Source organism: Aedes aegypti, chromosome 3, assembly GCF_002204515.2.
Source record: "Aedes aegypti strain LVP_AGWG chromosome 3, AaegL5.0 Primary Assembly, whole genome shotgun sequence".
In the NCBI taxonomy this organism is placed as follows: Eukaryota; Metazoa; Arthropoda; class Insecta; order Diptera; family Culicidae; genus Aedes; species Aedes aegypti.
Genome location: NC_035109.1, coordinates 93743004 through 93758808, shown reverse-complemented (window position 1 = coordinate 93758808; position 15805 = coordinate 93743004). Strand labels below are relative to the sequence as shown.

Here is a 15805-nt window from a genome sequence, read left to right as displayed (position 1 = left end):
CTCTTCGTAGCAAAAATCAGATTAATCAAAATAAAAACAACATTTTTGACAGAGTAAAAGCTAAGTTCGAAATTCGAACTTACTCTGAGCAAAGTACTGTTTTATTCATACCGTTTTTAGTAAATGCTCAGAGACTTTACTTTGATCAAGCCAGGATGAGCATGAGCAAGTACTCGGTTTTATTCATATGACCTAATGGTAGAGAATTCATTTATCTACCCAATGGTATTTTAGGGGCAGCGGAGAATGTCCCGAAGCGTGTTTTATTCAAGCGCAAAAATCGCTCAGGCGAAAGTTCCAATGAAACTAACCTCACATATCCTGGTTTTCCAACCTCAAACTAGTGCTCCTACCAGCCGGATCTCAATTTTTATGAAAGTAGTGCAATAATACAAAAAACAAACGTATGTAGAACATAGAGAATGGATATTCCTACCTTTTATGCCTAACTGTTTCACTGTGAACCGTTTTATATCAGGAAAATAAAACATTTTTCCCCACAGCGGCATGTGATGGATGCCTGAAAAATCAAATCTCTCATCATCTGACTAGTTGCGCTACCAAAGTATAAATGGCTAACAGTATGTTGCGTTTTGCGATTGGAAGCGTATCTTGTACTATAATATATTTTATATAAAGTGATCTGCTACCAAGAATATCACGAACAGATATACAGTATTGGACAAAACATTTGTAACTTTTTCGATTTTCCATTCAAAATTACCAACTTTGGTAAGCTATATCTCGGTTATATATTGACCGATTTGAATAAAACTTTGGCAGAAAATCAGACATAACTTGAATTTTAACATATATTCACAGACAAACAGACGTCACACTCTCATCATTGTCCATCGACCACCTTTTTAACGGTCGATTCAAAAATATGGTAGGTGGCCAATCCACCACCTGCAGCGCTTGCATCGTTTTTGTTCGCGTTTGACGTTTACACACTACCGCCATCTGTTGGCCCGTCGGCCAAACACACCAATTTTAGCATTGGGCGTACATGTACTCGTGACTATGATTTTGATCGAAATTTGTTCTGAGCAGGCCCATGACAACCATATATCGATACACAGTGTTCTTCGTAGCCAGGATGTCCCGGGCGATAAGTGAATATCGCCCACTGTCAGTTGTAAGAACTGTGAAAATAAAGACCATTGTTTTGTTTAATTGTTTGTTATGGTTTGATTATCAACTTTTGATATTGTTAAATCAGCTAAAAATGTGCCAAAAAGTTGAAGCACATTCAACATTTCGCTGACTTTGGAAGGAGAGCAAACATTAAAAGGCATCCTGCAAGCCTAGAAGCAAGCAATCAGTGATTTGATTGCGACTCTTGCTCGATTATGGATCATAAACATTAAACAAAACTTCTCATTCTGATTGCACTCTCGATTCAAATTACCCGAAAATGAGTAAACACATGGAGATGTTGACTACGCTAAAAGTCGTCCTGTGCCATGGGCCTGGTTCTAAGTGTTACGTCTGTTTGTCTGTGATATATTTTTGATTGATTTTTCCAATCACAAGTTCAAAAGCAGTTATGGTTTGACTAAAGTGAAATTTTTGACGAGTTTTTATAAATGACATAACTAAATATATTGAAGGAATAGCTACATACACTCAAGATAATGTCTCCATTTGATTCATGTGCAAACCTACATGGATTTTTGCAATGGGGGTTTGCATATGCAAAGGGCCCATTCACAAATTTCATAACGCTGGAGGGGGTGGGTGGGTATCCTTGCGATGTTACGGTTCGTACAAAAACAGAAAAATAATAATACAAAAAGCGTTACATGGGGGTGGGAGGGTATCCAAAATTACCAATTTTAGCGTTATGAAATATATGAACAAGCCCAAAGTATGTGCGAAATCAATGAGTTAACGCCAATCTTTATCCTCATTGAAAGAATGATGTCTGCACATATAATCCATGGACTAGGCACATACTTTTCAGGGGATGCCTCAATGGAATATATTGATCTACCTTATTAAGATGTTTAGAATGTTTTTTTCATTCATAAAACACATGGTAAACAATTTTGTTTTGTGAATCAGATATATTTCGGATATTGATGCACATATACTATAAGCACAGATTGATGCACATTATCTTGAGTGTAAGAATGTTTATTTTATATTTTTACCTCAACTTGTAATTTGCTCTCGCCAAAGTCGAATCCTTTTCTGCGTTTTCTGCTAACTGCTAAAACTCGCCAGAGCATTTTCCAGTGATGATAATTGATGGGGAAGTATTTCCACACCTGCAAAGACGATATGTGTTGATGAATTATAATTTCTAACATTTTTTATATGATTTATATTCAAATAAATACCTTCAAGTTATCAATAGAAAACGATGTAATTCTTCTTCGGCGGCCATCTTCGTTTATACCATGTGGTATGGGATACACATAAGTAAATTCTACACATGCCTTTAATATGACCCAGATAGAAAGTATTCGATGAGAATATGGTGAGTATGTGGGGCAAATAAATCTAATGAAAATCAAAAATTGAGCTCTGTATATGCAATTGCACATATATTTAAGGGAGCTATCGCAGACAGACGTTTAAGCAGGAACAAATTTATTCAAAATTCCTGTGTAAATTCTACCGTGGTGTCACCTAGGGAGCAAATTGCTGCAGTACAGTGACAGTTCGTAAAAGCACGTGGCTTCATTTTCTCGCTTACCACCCAGTCCACCACCCACTGAACAAAAATATCAAAACAATCACTTTAAAAATGATTCACACAATTGTGATTTGTTCACGCCAATTTATTTTACATGAGTTACGATCATTCAAGGGTGTTATACTAGCATGAATCTGTGAGTAAATTAAATGCCAACTTGTGGTAAAAATTACAATGGATTTAATTAACTTTTACATGAGAAATTAGAATCAAAAGGGAACATCACCCACCCAGCGCGAAAAATAGGTGCATAGTTTTTAGCGTTAAGCACGTGGACTGTGGGAGCGGTTGTGTGTCATGATGTCAACGAAATGTGATCAGGATGGTGGCGGGACGCATACGCCTCTAACGCCATCTGTTAGCTTATTGCCACTTGGCGATTTGTGGCGGCCATGTTTTTACACAAGTGGCTGAGTCTAACTTGAACGTCTGTCTGCGGAGCTATTATCTTGAGTGTAAATATCTTGATAAGCTTCTCCACAGTCACTTAAACTAAATACACAACGCCACTTGATTTGTGCAGATTAAATTTGCACTTATTTCAAATATTTTGTGCATTCAATTTTAACCATGGCACCATTGCGACATTAAAAAATACTATATCATGGTTAAAAACTTGCAGCAGGCCAGAATCGAACTGCGGATCTCTCGATTGTCAAGCGCGAACGCTTACCGCTCGGCTATCGATGCGGTTGGATCGATATGGAACAAAACGCAAATAAAAAGCGTTCTTGATAGCTCAATCGTGATTGGAATAGTAAATTTAAAAACTTGTTCATGGTTCTCGATCATTACTTCAACGCTCGTTTCAGTGTAATAGCAGGTTTGCTACTGACAAGAAAAGGAATCGCCTATCTCGATGCGTGGAAAATTTCTTCCCAGAAATGGTCCAGAAAATCACATGTTTCTGATCGCAGTACGCAGTTGAGAAGAAATGTCATTTCAAATGGAGCACTCTGTAGGAAATTTCTTGACCAAGCCTGATTCGCTGCTGACAAGTAATTTCTTCGCCTATCATGATGCATGGAAAATTCCTGCAAGGAATCGACCAAGGAAGTGCTTTTTTTCTGATCGCAGTACGCCGTTGAAAAGAACTGTCAGTTCAAACGGGAGTCGCTGTAGAAAATTTCTGCAAGGAATCAGCGAGAAGATTCTTTAGCGATTCCTCTTCAGCAGCAAATCAGGCTTACGTATGCTGTTCAGCTCAAGAAAAGTAAAAAATTCTGCGGAAAGAATTGGTCAAGAAATTTTCTACAGTGAGCCTCATTTGAATTGACATTTCTTTTCAACTGCATACTGCGATCAAAGAAAAATGATTTTCTTGAGCATTTCTTGCAAGAAATTTCCCACGCATCGAGATAGGCGATTACTTTTCTGTTGAAGTGCATACTTCCCGTTTCTCCGTGTGTGTTCGAGCACTAAACGTCAAAAATCTCGGGGATCGTTCAAATATTACGTAACGCAACAGGGGGTGGATGGAGGGGGTCTTACATAGTGTAACGGTCCATACAAAAAATAAAATTGTCCATACAAAATCTGTTACGTGGGGGAGGGAGGGGGCCCAAAATGGATCATTAAAATAACCAAAAGCCTTGTGTGTTTGACAGAACAGCAATGCTGTCACAATGTCAAATCCCATATACAGTGGCGCCTTTGTTTTGATGTGGTGAGCACTGACAAAAACTACATTCAGGCTGTGAACCGTTTCACCAATTGGTTTAACTATTAGTTAAAATTTGACAGTTCGATAGTTATTTTCCCCTCGAATGGTTAAATTGAACTTCGCGGTCGAACCATTTGAGCTTTGACAGTCGAGTAGTTATTTCAGAACAAAGTTGACAGATGGTTAGTTATTCGCAAATTCACGGGAGCAGAAAATAACTTCCGAGCTGTCAAGTTTAACCATGCTCCAGAGCAGGGTTATTTCTAATCGGAGGGGAAATAACTATCGAGCTGTCAAATTTTAACTAAAAGTTAAACGAATCGGTGAAACGGTTCACAGCCTCAATGATCCATTGGCAAACTATGCGTTACGTAATATTTGAATGAACCCTCGCTGGTCGAAAAGTGCTCGCGCCACGGTTAAAAACATCCAGTCTTTTTGAAGTCGCGAAATCATAAATGATAATAATATTATCATGATATTATCATTAAATGATATTGTCCAAATTCTAAATTATTGTTTGTTTCAACATTTGAAACTCATACTCAAAAGGTTTAATATATTTATTAAAAAACAGAGAAGTTAAATCTTTGTCAATTAAACTGATTACTGCACCTTTTTAATAGTGCAACGAAGATTACGATTTGTTTTCAGATTATCAGTGCTTGTGAAATTTTCACCCGTGCATAAGCTACTTTTAGCGTGTACATGCTTAAAATTGAGACAAAGAGCGATTGAGAGAAGTAAGAGCGCGATTCCTCCGTTTCCTCTCGATTCTCTCTTCCATGGCGTGACCACACGCACACACGCTCTGCTGCTGGAAGTTTCCCGCCAGATGCTCCCCGCGCCGTCCCCCTCAGACTAACACCACGCGTAGAAACATCTCGAAGGACCGCAATTTTATAAAACCAGCCGCCAGTCGCCCACTCGCTCACATTGTTAAACTGAACAGCATCAAGAGCAAACAGCTCTCGCTGAAAAAAGAGGAGTAAAGTTCCTGAAGTGCGTGTGTGATTTTCCAAGAAGGAAGTGAGTGTGTGGAAAAGATTTTCATTCCGGAAATTAAGGAAAGTGATTTCTCGTCAAAACAACATTAATTAAAGGTAAGTTTTGTTTAGTTTTCGGTGGGGGGGGAAAATCGGTTTTTCGCGGTTCTAAAATTTTTGTGGAAGAAGTGAGTCATGCCTTTTGCGTTTTCCCGCATGGAAACAAAATGGCCTTCCCGTTTGGTGCGGTTCGGCTACAATAACGTGCTTTTCGTTTGAATCTTGCAATTTCATGGGCGTTTGCTAACAAGCGGTACTTTTCGTGTTCCTAACGGTGAGGAAAATCCGGAACGGTTGAATTGCGTTTCTGGTGCTGCCAGAACATTCTGGACTTTTCCAGTATGGCATGGAAATGAGGCTGCACCTAACCTCAATTTTTGTTATCGATTTTGGTTAGGGCTGGTCTGGAAGGAAATTGCGACATGGTTTTCCATTCATGAACTTACGTAAAGTTTCCTAACTTATGACTCTGGCAACGGTCAAACGGAAAACCGGGAAGGCATCGTTCTCCATGTGGTTCCCCGTGACCCTGCTTGATGACCTGTGAGTCGCACCACTTCTTGCATGAATTCCCCTTTTATGGCAATCGTGATGGAGAACGGGTTGCTTCTAGTAGAAGGTTATCTTTGTTCACGCGATCTTCCCTTGCGGTGAATAAAGTACCTAGTTAATGAATTGTGGAGCTCAGGGCAAAGATTTGCGGAAGTGAACAACGCTTGTGTGCGCGCTGTCATGTAGGTACTCTGGGCGCTCATGTACCCGTTAAAGGGGGCCAGGTGGTTTATTATCAGTGATGGTTTTCGTTAACGTAAAATGGGGTAACTTTGATAGTTTTTTGGAAGAAATCTGATTTTAAAGGTCAGCATTTTATATATTTTAAACAAGTAGGTACTGGTATCTTAGTTATCGATTGAAGTTAAAATCTAAATACGATTTTCGGTTGTTGGTAACCTATGAACACTCGGAAAACTATAGTTTGCCGGAGTGCCAATATAACACCATTGAACGACGTCCTGAATTAGCACTTAATCGAACGGATCACACAATTTGTAATGTTTGTTGGATGATTGATGATAACATCAAGGAAGTGATTCGTTATTGAAGATTCGATTTGCGGAGAGACCCGTTGATTTCATTCTACAGAATGTTTGCAGCCAACTCTGTAAATTTTCTTTGATAAACTGTAGTTAGTACTTTTTGAAATATTTCTTGACAAATTAGTGAAATATATCCATGGAGAAAAGATCGCAGTAGGCAGCGCGCGCGAACGGATGCGTTGAAAACGTGTAGAGCTGCAAATATCCTTTTTCTTTAAAACATGGCATCGTAGAATGTTCGTAAGCGTGTCAAAACTAATAAGATCTCAATTTTAATTATTAAATTTTTCATTCCTGTCGCTCAACTGATCGAAAGAAATTATGCTATTGCAATCAGTATATGTAGTGTGGGTTCCGCACTATGCAAGTTCCCCACATTATTAAAGACACCCAGTTTTACGGTGGTACCTCTGTTCGCGAATCGACTCGCGCTAGGGCTAGTGTTCCATGTGTGAGCAAAATTGAGGAATATCTCCCGCCGCCGCCACCACACGTCATTTTATTGCGTCAGCTGCCGGACGGCAATCGGATGGGTGGTGGTGTGTTAGCACCACTACAGCTATGATAGCAAGAGCATGCGGCAATGCATAGCAATGAGGTTAGGGTCAAGTAGGAGCGCAGCACGAATGAGTGTGAAACGAACGAACCAAGTAAGCAGAACGATTTTTTGCGCCCGTTTTGGCGTCTCCTTCGAAGTCTCCAGCATAGGGCTTCATTATCATCGATCCAATCATGACTCATGCTTCTCGAAGGCTGATGGTCGATGTTGGAGAATTTTGTTGGGGTGATACATCGAAATTGACTTAACATTTGAAGTCGATTGTGAAATATATTCTAAACGAATGATAAGTGAGCTATCTATGCAGGTCACTGTTTAGTGACTGTCACATTATTGTTATGAAAAACCTTAGAGGGAATTCCAGGAAATTTAAATTCAATGCATGATTCATGATAACCTACTTGCTTTTGCCTACTTTTACCCTGTGTTGTCCAATGTTATATGCTGAACTGGGAAAAGAATCTCTTACATAAATGTATTTTACTCATCTGTTTCCCATCCATTTTCTTCCAGATGGCCAAGGCACCAGCAGTCGGTATTGATTTGGGTACCACCTACAGTTGCGTGGGTGTGTTCCAGCATGGCAAGGTCGAAATCATTGCCAACGACCAGGGTAACCGCACGACCCCGTCCTACGTGGCGTTCACCGATACGGAGCGTCTGATCGGAGATGCCGCCAAGAACCAGGTCGCCATGAACCCAACCAACACCATCTTCGATGCCAAGCGTCTGATCGGTCGCAAGTTCGACGACCCAGCCATCCAGGCCGACATGAAGCACTGGCCGTTCGATGTGATCTCGGTCGAGGGCAAGCCCAAGATCCAGGTCGAATACAAGGGAGAGACCAAAAACTTCTTCCCAGAGGAAATCAGTTCCATGGTGCTGACCAAGATGAAGGAAACCGCCGAAGCCTACCTGGGCAAGACGGTCTCCAACGCCGTTGTGACAGTGCCTGCTTACTTCAATGACTCGCAGCGTCAGGCCACCAAGGATGCCGGAACCATCTCCGGACTCAACGTGCTGCGTATCATCAACGAACCTACGGCCGCTGCCATTGCCTACGGTCTCGACAAGAAGACCGCCGGCGAGCGCAACGTCCTGATCTTCGATCTTGGTGGCGGTACCTTCGATGTGTCAATCCTGTCCATCGATGACGGTATCTTTGAGGTCAAGTCCACCGCCGGTGACACCCATCTTGGTGGTGAGGACTTTGACAACCGATTGGTGAATCACTTCGCCCAGGAATTCAAGCGCAAGCACAAGAAGGATCTGTCGACGAACAAGCGCGCCCTGCGTCGTCTGCGCACGGCTTGCGAACGCGCGAAGCGTACTCTGTCGTCGTCGACCCAGGCCAGCATTGAGATTGACTCGTTGTTCGAGGGAACTGACTTCTACACCTCGATCACCCGTGCCCGTTTCGAGGAACTGAACGCCGATCTGTTCCGTTCCACCATGGAACCCGTCGAGAAGGCCATCCGTGATGCCAAGATGGACAAGGCCAGCATCCACGACATTGTCCTTGTCGGAGGATCCACCCGTATCCCCAAGGTACAGAAGCTCCTCCAGGACTTCTTCAACGGCAAGGAGCTGAACAAGTCGATCAATCCCGATGAAGCCGTCGCCTACGGCGCTGCTGTTCAGGCCGCTATCCTGCACGGAGACAAGTCCGAAGAAGTGCAGGACCTGCTGCTGCTTGACGTTACTCCACTGTCGCTCGGTATCGAAACTGCCGGAGGTGTCATGAGCGTTCTGATCAAGCGTAACACCACCATTCCAACCAAGCAAACCCAAACCTTCACCACCTACTCGGACAACCAACCCGGTGTGCTGATCCAGGTGTTCGAAGGTGAACGTGCCATGACCAAGGACAACAACCTGCTCGGCAAGTTCGAACTGTCCGGAATCCCACCAGCTCCCCGCGGTGTACCCCAGATTGAGGTCACCTTCGATATCGATGCCAACGGTATCCTGAATGTGACTGCCCTCGAGAAGTCGACCAACAAGGAGAACAAGATCACCATCACCAACGACAAGGGCCGTCTCAGCAAGGAGGATATCGAACGCATGGTCAACGAAGCGGAGAAATACCGCTCTGAGGACGAGAAGCAGAAGGAAACCATCTCGGCCAAGAACGCTCTGGAGTCGTACTGCTTCAACATGAAGGCCACCATGGAGGACGACAAGCTGAAGGACAAGATCACCGATAGCGATAAGACCCTCATCATGGACAAGTGCAACGATACCATCAAGTGGCTCGATGCCAACCAACTGGCCGAGAAGGAGGAGTACGAACACCGTCAGAAGGAGCTGGAATCCGTCTGCAATCCCATCATCACCAAGCTGTACCAAAGTGCCGGTGGTGCCCCAGGAGGTATGCCTGGATTCCCAGGTGGTGCCCCAGGAGCCGGTGCTGGTGCTGCCCCTGGTGCCGGATCCGGATCCGGACCCACCATCGAGGAAGTCGACTAAGCCATTCGCCGCCGTCGATCTCATTAACAACAACACCGACAGCAACAACAGCAGCGGCAGGGTGTTGTATTCTTAACTTGTGATAATGAAGTTTATTTCCGCTGTCAACAAAGAGAACAAAGCTAACAGTAAAACACAACCAGTTACTTACGGAAACAAGAATAAAAATAAACAATCGGAAACGAGTTAAGGATTAAAAACAATGGTCTTTTATTTTGTATAATATGTATAGGTTCGCTCTGCACTAAGCGTCAATTTTGTCTACATTTGTCTTTCGAATACAGTTAACCAATTGGCTGTTCGTAATTGTGTGCATATCATTCATTTTGAATGGTGTAAATCTGAGACGAGACTCGCGAAGACGGTCTTCTTTTTCTGTGATTGCTGAGTTTTTTCTTATTCCACTTTGTGTTTATACTAATTATACGCATGCTGTTCAAAACCTCACATGAACCTCTCAGCAAAAAATGATTGAGTTTGCATCACATCGAATCATAAATAGCCGTTTGAGTGAAATTTCACGCCAGCAAACGTAGCAGACATTAGAAATAATTAATCTTCTGCTTAGATTTATCTGCAACTTTGGAAGAAACTGCTCCGTCGACTGAGGTTTTTAATAACAGTTTACTTTGAACACAATACTTTTCACTTTTTCAGTCATAAAAACGGTGGGCTGCATTTGACGTTTCGTGAGAGGGGAATCTGGGCTGCATATGACGTTGATATTTTTCCTCTTCGCGAGTCTCTCTCAGGTGTAAATGGATCCATCCATGCCATGTCTTTGGTTCCACAGAAGTCGACTCGCCTCCTTTGATTAGCATCTAGTACTAGTTGTTTGAGAGTACTTAAACCCGAAGGTCATTCGTCCCTTTTAGTATTAGGGTAAGTGGTCCATTAGTAGTGGATGCTCCTATAGTTGCGGTAGTGCCATTTTCACTGATTTCAATTCACTAGCCACACAACCGACACTGCCAATCGACGTATTGGCTTGTTGATACACGAAATAACTGAAAAGAGCGTTCGAATTGGCTTGAAACTGATGAAATAACACTAAAATTGCTAAAACTTTTCTTACTTGTACCAATAGTTGCGGTAAAGACTTAGTGTTCCTATAGTGGAGGATCCCATTAGAAAACAACGGATACCGCAACTATAGGAACACAAATTAATGGACATAATTGTTCCCTATTTCGCCATACGTTATAATTTGATTATTTTCAAATTTTTAATCATTCTGTTTGTTTAAGTAGTAAGATATCAAATGAATTTTGATGTTGAATCATTCGAAAATATTCAAAATGTGAAAGTTTTCGAGGAAACACATATGGCCAAATTGGGAACCACTATAGCCATAACTGGCACATTTTCCCTAGTGGAGGTATTATTTTTCACTGACATGCTATGGGTTACTGCGATGAAATCATTTTTCTCATTAAGCAAATGGTCCTTAAGTAATTACTTCCCGTTACAACGTTACAATGTACATTAATTGCGCTTCTTGAATTTTGGCGAAATGAATGAATTTTGGATAAATGAAGTTCAATCATGCTTAGTACCTCCACTATTGGTACATCTACCCTAGCGTATCACGTCCATCGAGCGACTCACTAAAATGGCAAATGTTTCTTGGGAGGTATTCATGCAACTTTATGATGCCCAACTGCCTTAGGTGTCTCTTTAATGCATTGCAGGGTTTCCCAACCAATGGTCCGCGATATCCCAAGGGAGCCGTGATGACTTTTCAGGGGGTCCGCGAAGCCATTAAGAATAAGAATAGTTTTTTTTCTTAATTCATGAATAAATGTGGGAAATCTCTCACCTAGCTCTTGTTGGAAAAAAAAAAACTAATTTTGTCTGTTATAAGGTTTTTAAGATTTGCAATAGACCATTTCCGTCAGACCTTACCCCCAACTTTTATATTTTTCTTCGAAAGGCGATTTTTTTTAATGATTATTGACGCTTTTAGATATTTTTTATATGCACTCCTGATATTCTTACAATTTTTTGAAAATTCGGGAATTTGAGGTGAATTTTGTCGTGCGGCACAGTTGTTTCAACCCTATGGGCATAGAAAGTGGAGATTTTTCCAAAACTTTTAACAACCCTGCATTGAATGTTTGTAGACACAACAAAATGTCAAATCCAGCAACAACAAAATTGATTCGCTCGTTGGTTTGTTGCTTATCAAGCTCACGTTAAACTTGTTCCACTCAAAGATGAGTACCGGGTGCACAAAATCGGCCTCTTCTCATGCAGCACGTTTCCTGTGCAAATAGGTTGTATTCATTATTGAGCAAGGGTTTGTAAACAAAAATTAGAGAGTAAATTACGCACAGCGAAAGAACGCTCGAAATGCAGAATTGGCTTCCACTTTTCTCTTGGTTATCCAGGTTTTTAAAAGCGCTAATGGCTGCCGCAAACAGGCTCGCTTTCTGGTAGGGACATGTCGATTTGACGTTTGGCTTGGGTCGTTTTCTATTGAACGGACCCAAGCTAAACGTCAAATCGACATGTCCCTACCAGAAAGGGAGCCTGTTTGCGGCAGCCATTAGCGCTCGTAAAAAGCTGGATAAAAACATGACAATGTTTATGTTTTTTAGATTTTTGCTTTCTATTTGAATAGCTAAAGCTGAAGCAAATGAGGAAACAAATTTCGCATTTGCGGCCATCTTTAAGCTATTCGATGGAAAAAATACCGGAAAACTTTCCATCTTACCAACGATCAACTGTTTGCTGCCACGCGGAAGATGACTGACAGTTCCATTTACAGCGATCTGCATTTAGTCAATGGCCAACACGTATATGTATTATACATAGGATGAGTGCGATTTGCACAAATTTTTCACTTATGCAGACATTTTTGCATTCGTTGCTTTATTTTGTGTAGATCGAACACATGCGATGCGTGAATCTGGTTTAGCGTGCTGCTTCTATGCCCTCAAACAGTCGCACCGAAATCACAAGATCTCCACGAAAAATGGCCGTCGTTGTAGCTGGACAAATTCATCTTTGAAATCCTTCCTGACCACAACAAATGACCGATTTATCTCATGGCCTGAAGCTGCTGTGGTGCGCCGGATGATCCGCGATGGCTTCCTGCTCTCTTGTGGTTTTGTGGCCGGCTTCAAACTGCTTACGAAGATTTCACTGCGCGAAAGCGTATCATTTTTATTCCCGGATATCCATAGAAGCCGGGGCGGAATCCGAATCAAATTATATATTATTCGAACAACTCTTACAACCTTAAGGTGAAGATGCATCAAAGCCAAATCTCGAATTTTCAAGAGCACAAATCTGGAGAATCAAACTTCCGTTTGAGCTGAAAACATAATCGATTGGTCACCACCAGCTAGTAACCAGTGAGTAGCATTTTCAGCACAAACGGTTGTCTGGTTCTCTAGATTTGTGCTCTAGAAAATTCGAGGTTTGGCTTCGATGCATCTTCACGTTAAAAGCGGCAATGTTCCGGATTTAAAGTTGGGATCAAATAGCTTAAAAGACGGTATGCTGCCATACAGTGAAATTTTTCTTTGCCAATTTTCCACTGGCCGCAAAACCAGGAGATTAGGACCCTCTTCGAAAATTATATAGCTGGAGCACCACAGCAACTTCTCTCTTCTTGATAGTTTTTCCACTTGTTGGGGGTCTTGAAAATAAAACGGGATATATATGTAATTAACATTAAGGTTCCGATGTTCAAATATAGATATTTGAATGGCCAGCACCAGCACCAAGGTAGTTTCCGGGACGGATGTGGGGATTGCAGTCATCACAATTACCAAAAAAGGAACAAGTAGGCATCCAAACCCGAAGATCAACAAAGTAGAGACCAATGTTCAGAATTTACTTAGGTGGCGAAAATCATTGATACGTGCCACTATTTCTTTCTTTTATTTTCCGGCTGACGTCACTGTTTACTCTGCATAAGAATAGCGAAAGAATAAAAGAGAGGACTAGTGTCACGCATCAATGATCTGCCCCACCTTAGTAAATCTTGATCATTGGAGTAAATCCAGAAGCTTGAGTGGAGACCGCAAAGGAACAGCTGATCAAAATTCACCACAACGTGGAGATAAAATCATAGGGGAAAAAGGGGCCTGATAAAAATCGGAGAGAAATAAAATGTAGAGGACCGTGGGGCGAACTGTCGTGCCGCCAGTTTTTCATTGTTTTTCAATACAGCGGGGATTCGCTGGTTGGAACACGACTGCCTTCCATCTAGCGAATCCGACCCTTTAGTTGGAACGACTGACAGTTGGTGAAAATGCTCCAGACTAACGCATCTGGAGCGCAAATCGTCACGAAACGCACATATACATACACATTTGTTCTGTATATGGAGACTTCAATGCGACGGTACTCAGACGTCATAGTCAGTTTGACATCTTCCCTTGACATTTGAGTGCTTTTTAGTTGGCATTCTTTCCAACCAGCGGACATCCAACCATCGAGTCATTCCATGTAGCGGACCCCCAACGAGCGAATCCCCACTGTAGTTAGAGGCTTCAAACGATATGGGTTCCTTAGGGAAGTTTGTTCAGTAAATTGAAAGAAAGCTCATGAGCAAATAAAATTTTTTGACGGAAATGGTCTATTTACTTATATACGACGAAACAAGTATCACATGCTTGGCTTACAATCAAAACCTATTCCCGTTCAAGATACTATTTCGATTGACACGTTGAAAATCAGGAAATATCGGACATTTCTGATGTACGTTTGCAAGCTACCAACGAAGATGACCATGGACCTGAAGCTAATCAACAAAAATCTGAAACTATACCTTCAATTACTCCAGAGGTACGAATCCGTCCAAAGCGAACAATTAGAATGCCGTCAAAATTCGAACCGTACTGGGTACTCCGGATATAAGAAGGAAGAGATGTTATCACAAGCAATCCAGTGGTAGCATCGTAGTAGTCCATGACAGCCAAATCTGAGTTGGCATTCTGACAAGTTACTTCGCAAAGAGTGATTCCGTTACCAGCTCTTGTACAGCACAGTCGCAATAGGGTCCTAAAGCCCTGTCCTAATTTTAGTACCAAACGATTAAGTTTAGACCAGAATCACATGTTTACTCAATTTTTGAATGATTTTCGTTAGTTTACGGCCCAAAGACTTTTTTTCAGATTTGTCAGATTTTGTCACATCCTTTGGTTTAAACTCAAATTCTGGGTGTATTTTGTTTTCCGTGTCCCTTCCGAAATGTCAAATAGGAACAACCCCAGTGTTAAAAAGATGAGCTCCTGTGGCGTTTTTGCCGACTCAGTGAATGTCAAACATGACCTTAAGTGTCAAGGTTCAAAGTTGAACCTATTTTTAAAATTTAATTTTAAATGTGATAAAACCGTTATTTGAACAGGAAAAATTGCTAAGGTGGTTGCAAGAACATACTCTTTTGTCTTATTAAATAAAAACAAGATTTCATCAACAATTTTAGGACCCTATTAGCTCCAATAAAGATTATTTTAGAACAGGGGTTTCCAGCCATTTTGGCTCGTGGAGCACTTTTTGATAATAAATCTTTCCGCGGAGCACCTGTTCTTCATCTTCGTTCGAAACCCGATTTTTACACGCCTCAATCGACCCAGTAATTCCTACTAAAACTGTGAAGTGCGATTTACAGTCAGTGACAAAAGTTAGTAGCGTAATCTGGGGTAACATTGATCATTTTTTTTTGAATATTTCTTAAATATTTGGTTTGAAAATGCAAATGTTGCAAATTTTATATTTTTAAAACAAGTACTGTTACCCATAGCTCGTGACTATATACTGTATTTAGTTTTTTGAATGATTTAAGCATGTATGAAAAATGTTTTGTGAGAATTTTCGATTCAGTCGATATGGGGTAACATTGATCCCCTATGTAAATAAGGTTCGGTAATACCGGGCACCCCCGTTGGTTTGACCACATATAATCTGAACACTTTTTAATTTGTACCCCGTTAATTTGCACATCGTTCAGATTAAAAATGGTTCAAACGTCATTTACCTCGTGGAACGGAGTAAAGTGAAAAGTAACGCTGTGGAACGGAACGCAGAATCAAGACAAAACAGCAAAAGAGGTAACCAGAAACGCGTTTCTAGGGTGACTAGATGTTCAAATTAAAAATGAACCCCGATGGTTTGCATGAGGTACCGTTCAAATTAACGGGGGTGTACGGTATTGAAAATGTCGTTACTTACTTAAACCATAGCCCCTGAAGCCGAAGACCGAATATGAAAGCTTGCAAGTCATTTCATTTTTGAGTCATTTCAAAATTAAAA

General features: G+C 41.3%; 1 protein-coding gene across 1 annotated transcript; it reads left to right on the top strand.

Annotated features, from left to right (window-relative positions):
• Positions 1-5285: 5285 nt before the first annotated feature.
• On the top strand, positions 5286-9738 carry LOC110678734 (heat shock 70 kDa protein cognate 4). The gene is made up of 2 exons (XM_021852005.1): positions 5286-5470; positions 7583-9738. The coding sequence occupies exon 2, from the start codon at positions 7583-7585 to the stop codon at positions 9536-9538; it is 1956 nt and encodes a 651-aa protein (XP_021707697.1). The 5' UTR covers positions 5286-5470; the 3' UTR covers positions 9539-9738.
• The last annotated feature ends 6067 nt before the right edge of the window (positions 9739-15805 follow it).

Excerpts from the sequence above, each read along its gene's own strand:
- LOC110678734 (XM_021852005.1), top strand. The coding sequence starts at position 7,583 with ATGGCCAAGGCACCAGCAGTCGGTATTGATTTGGGTACCACCTACAGT.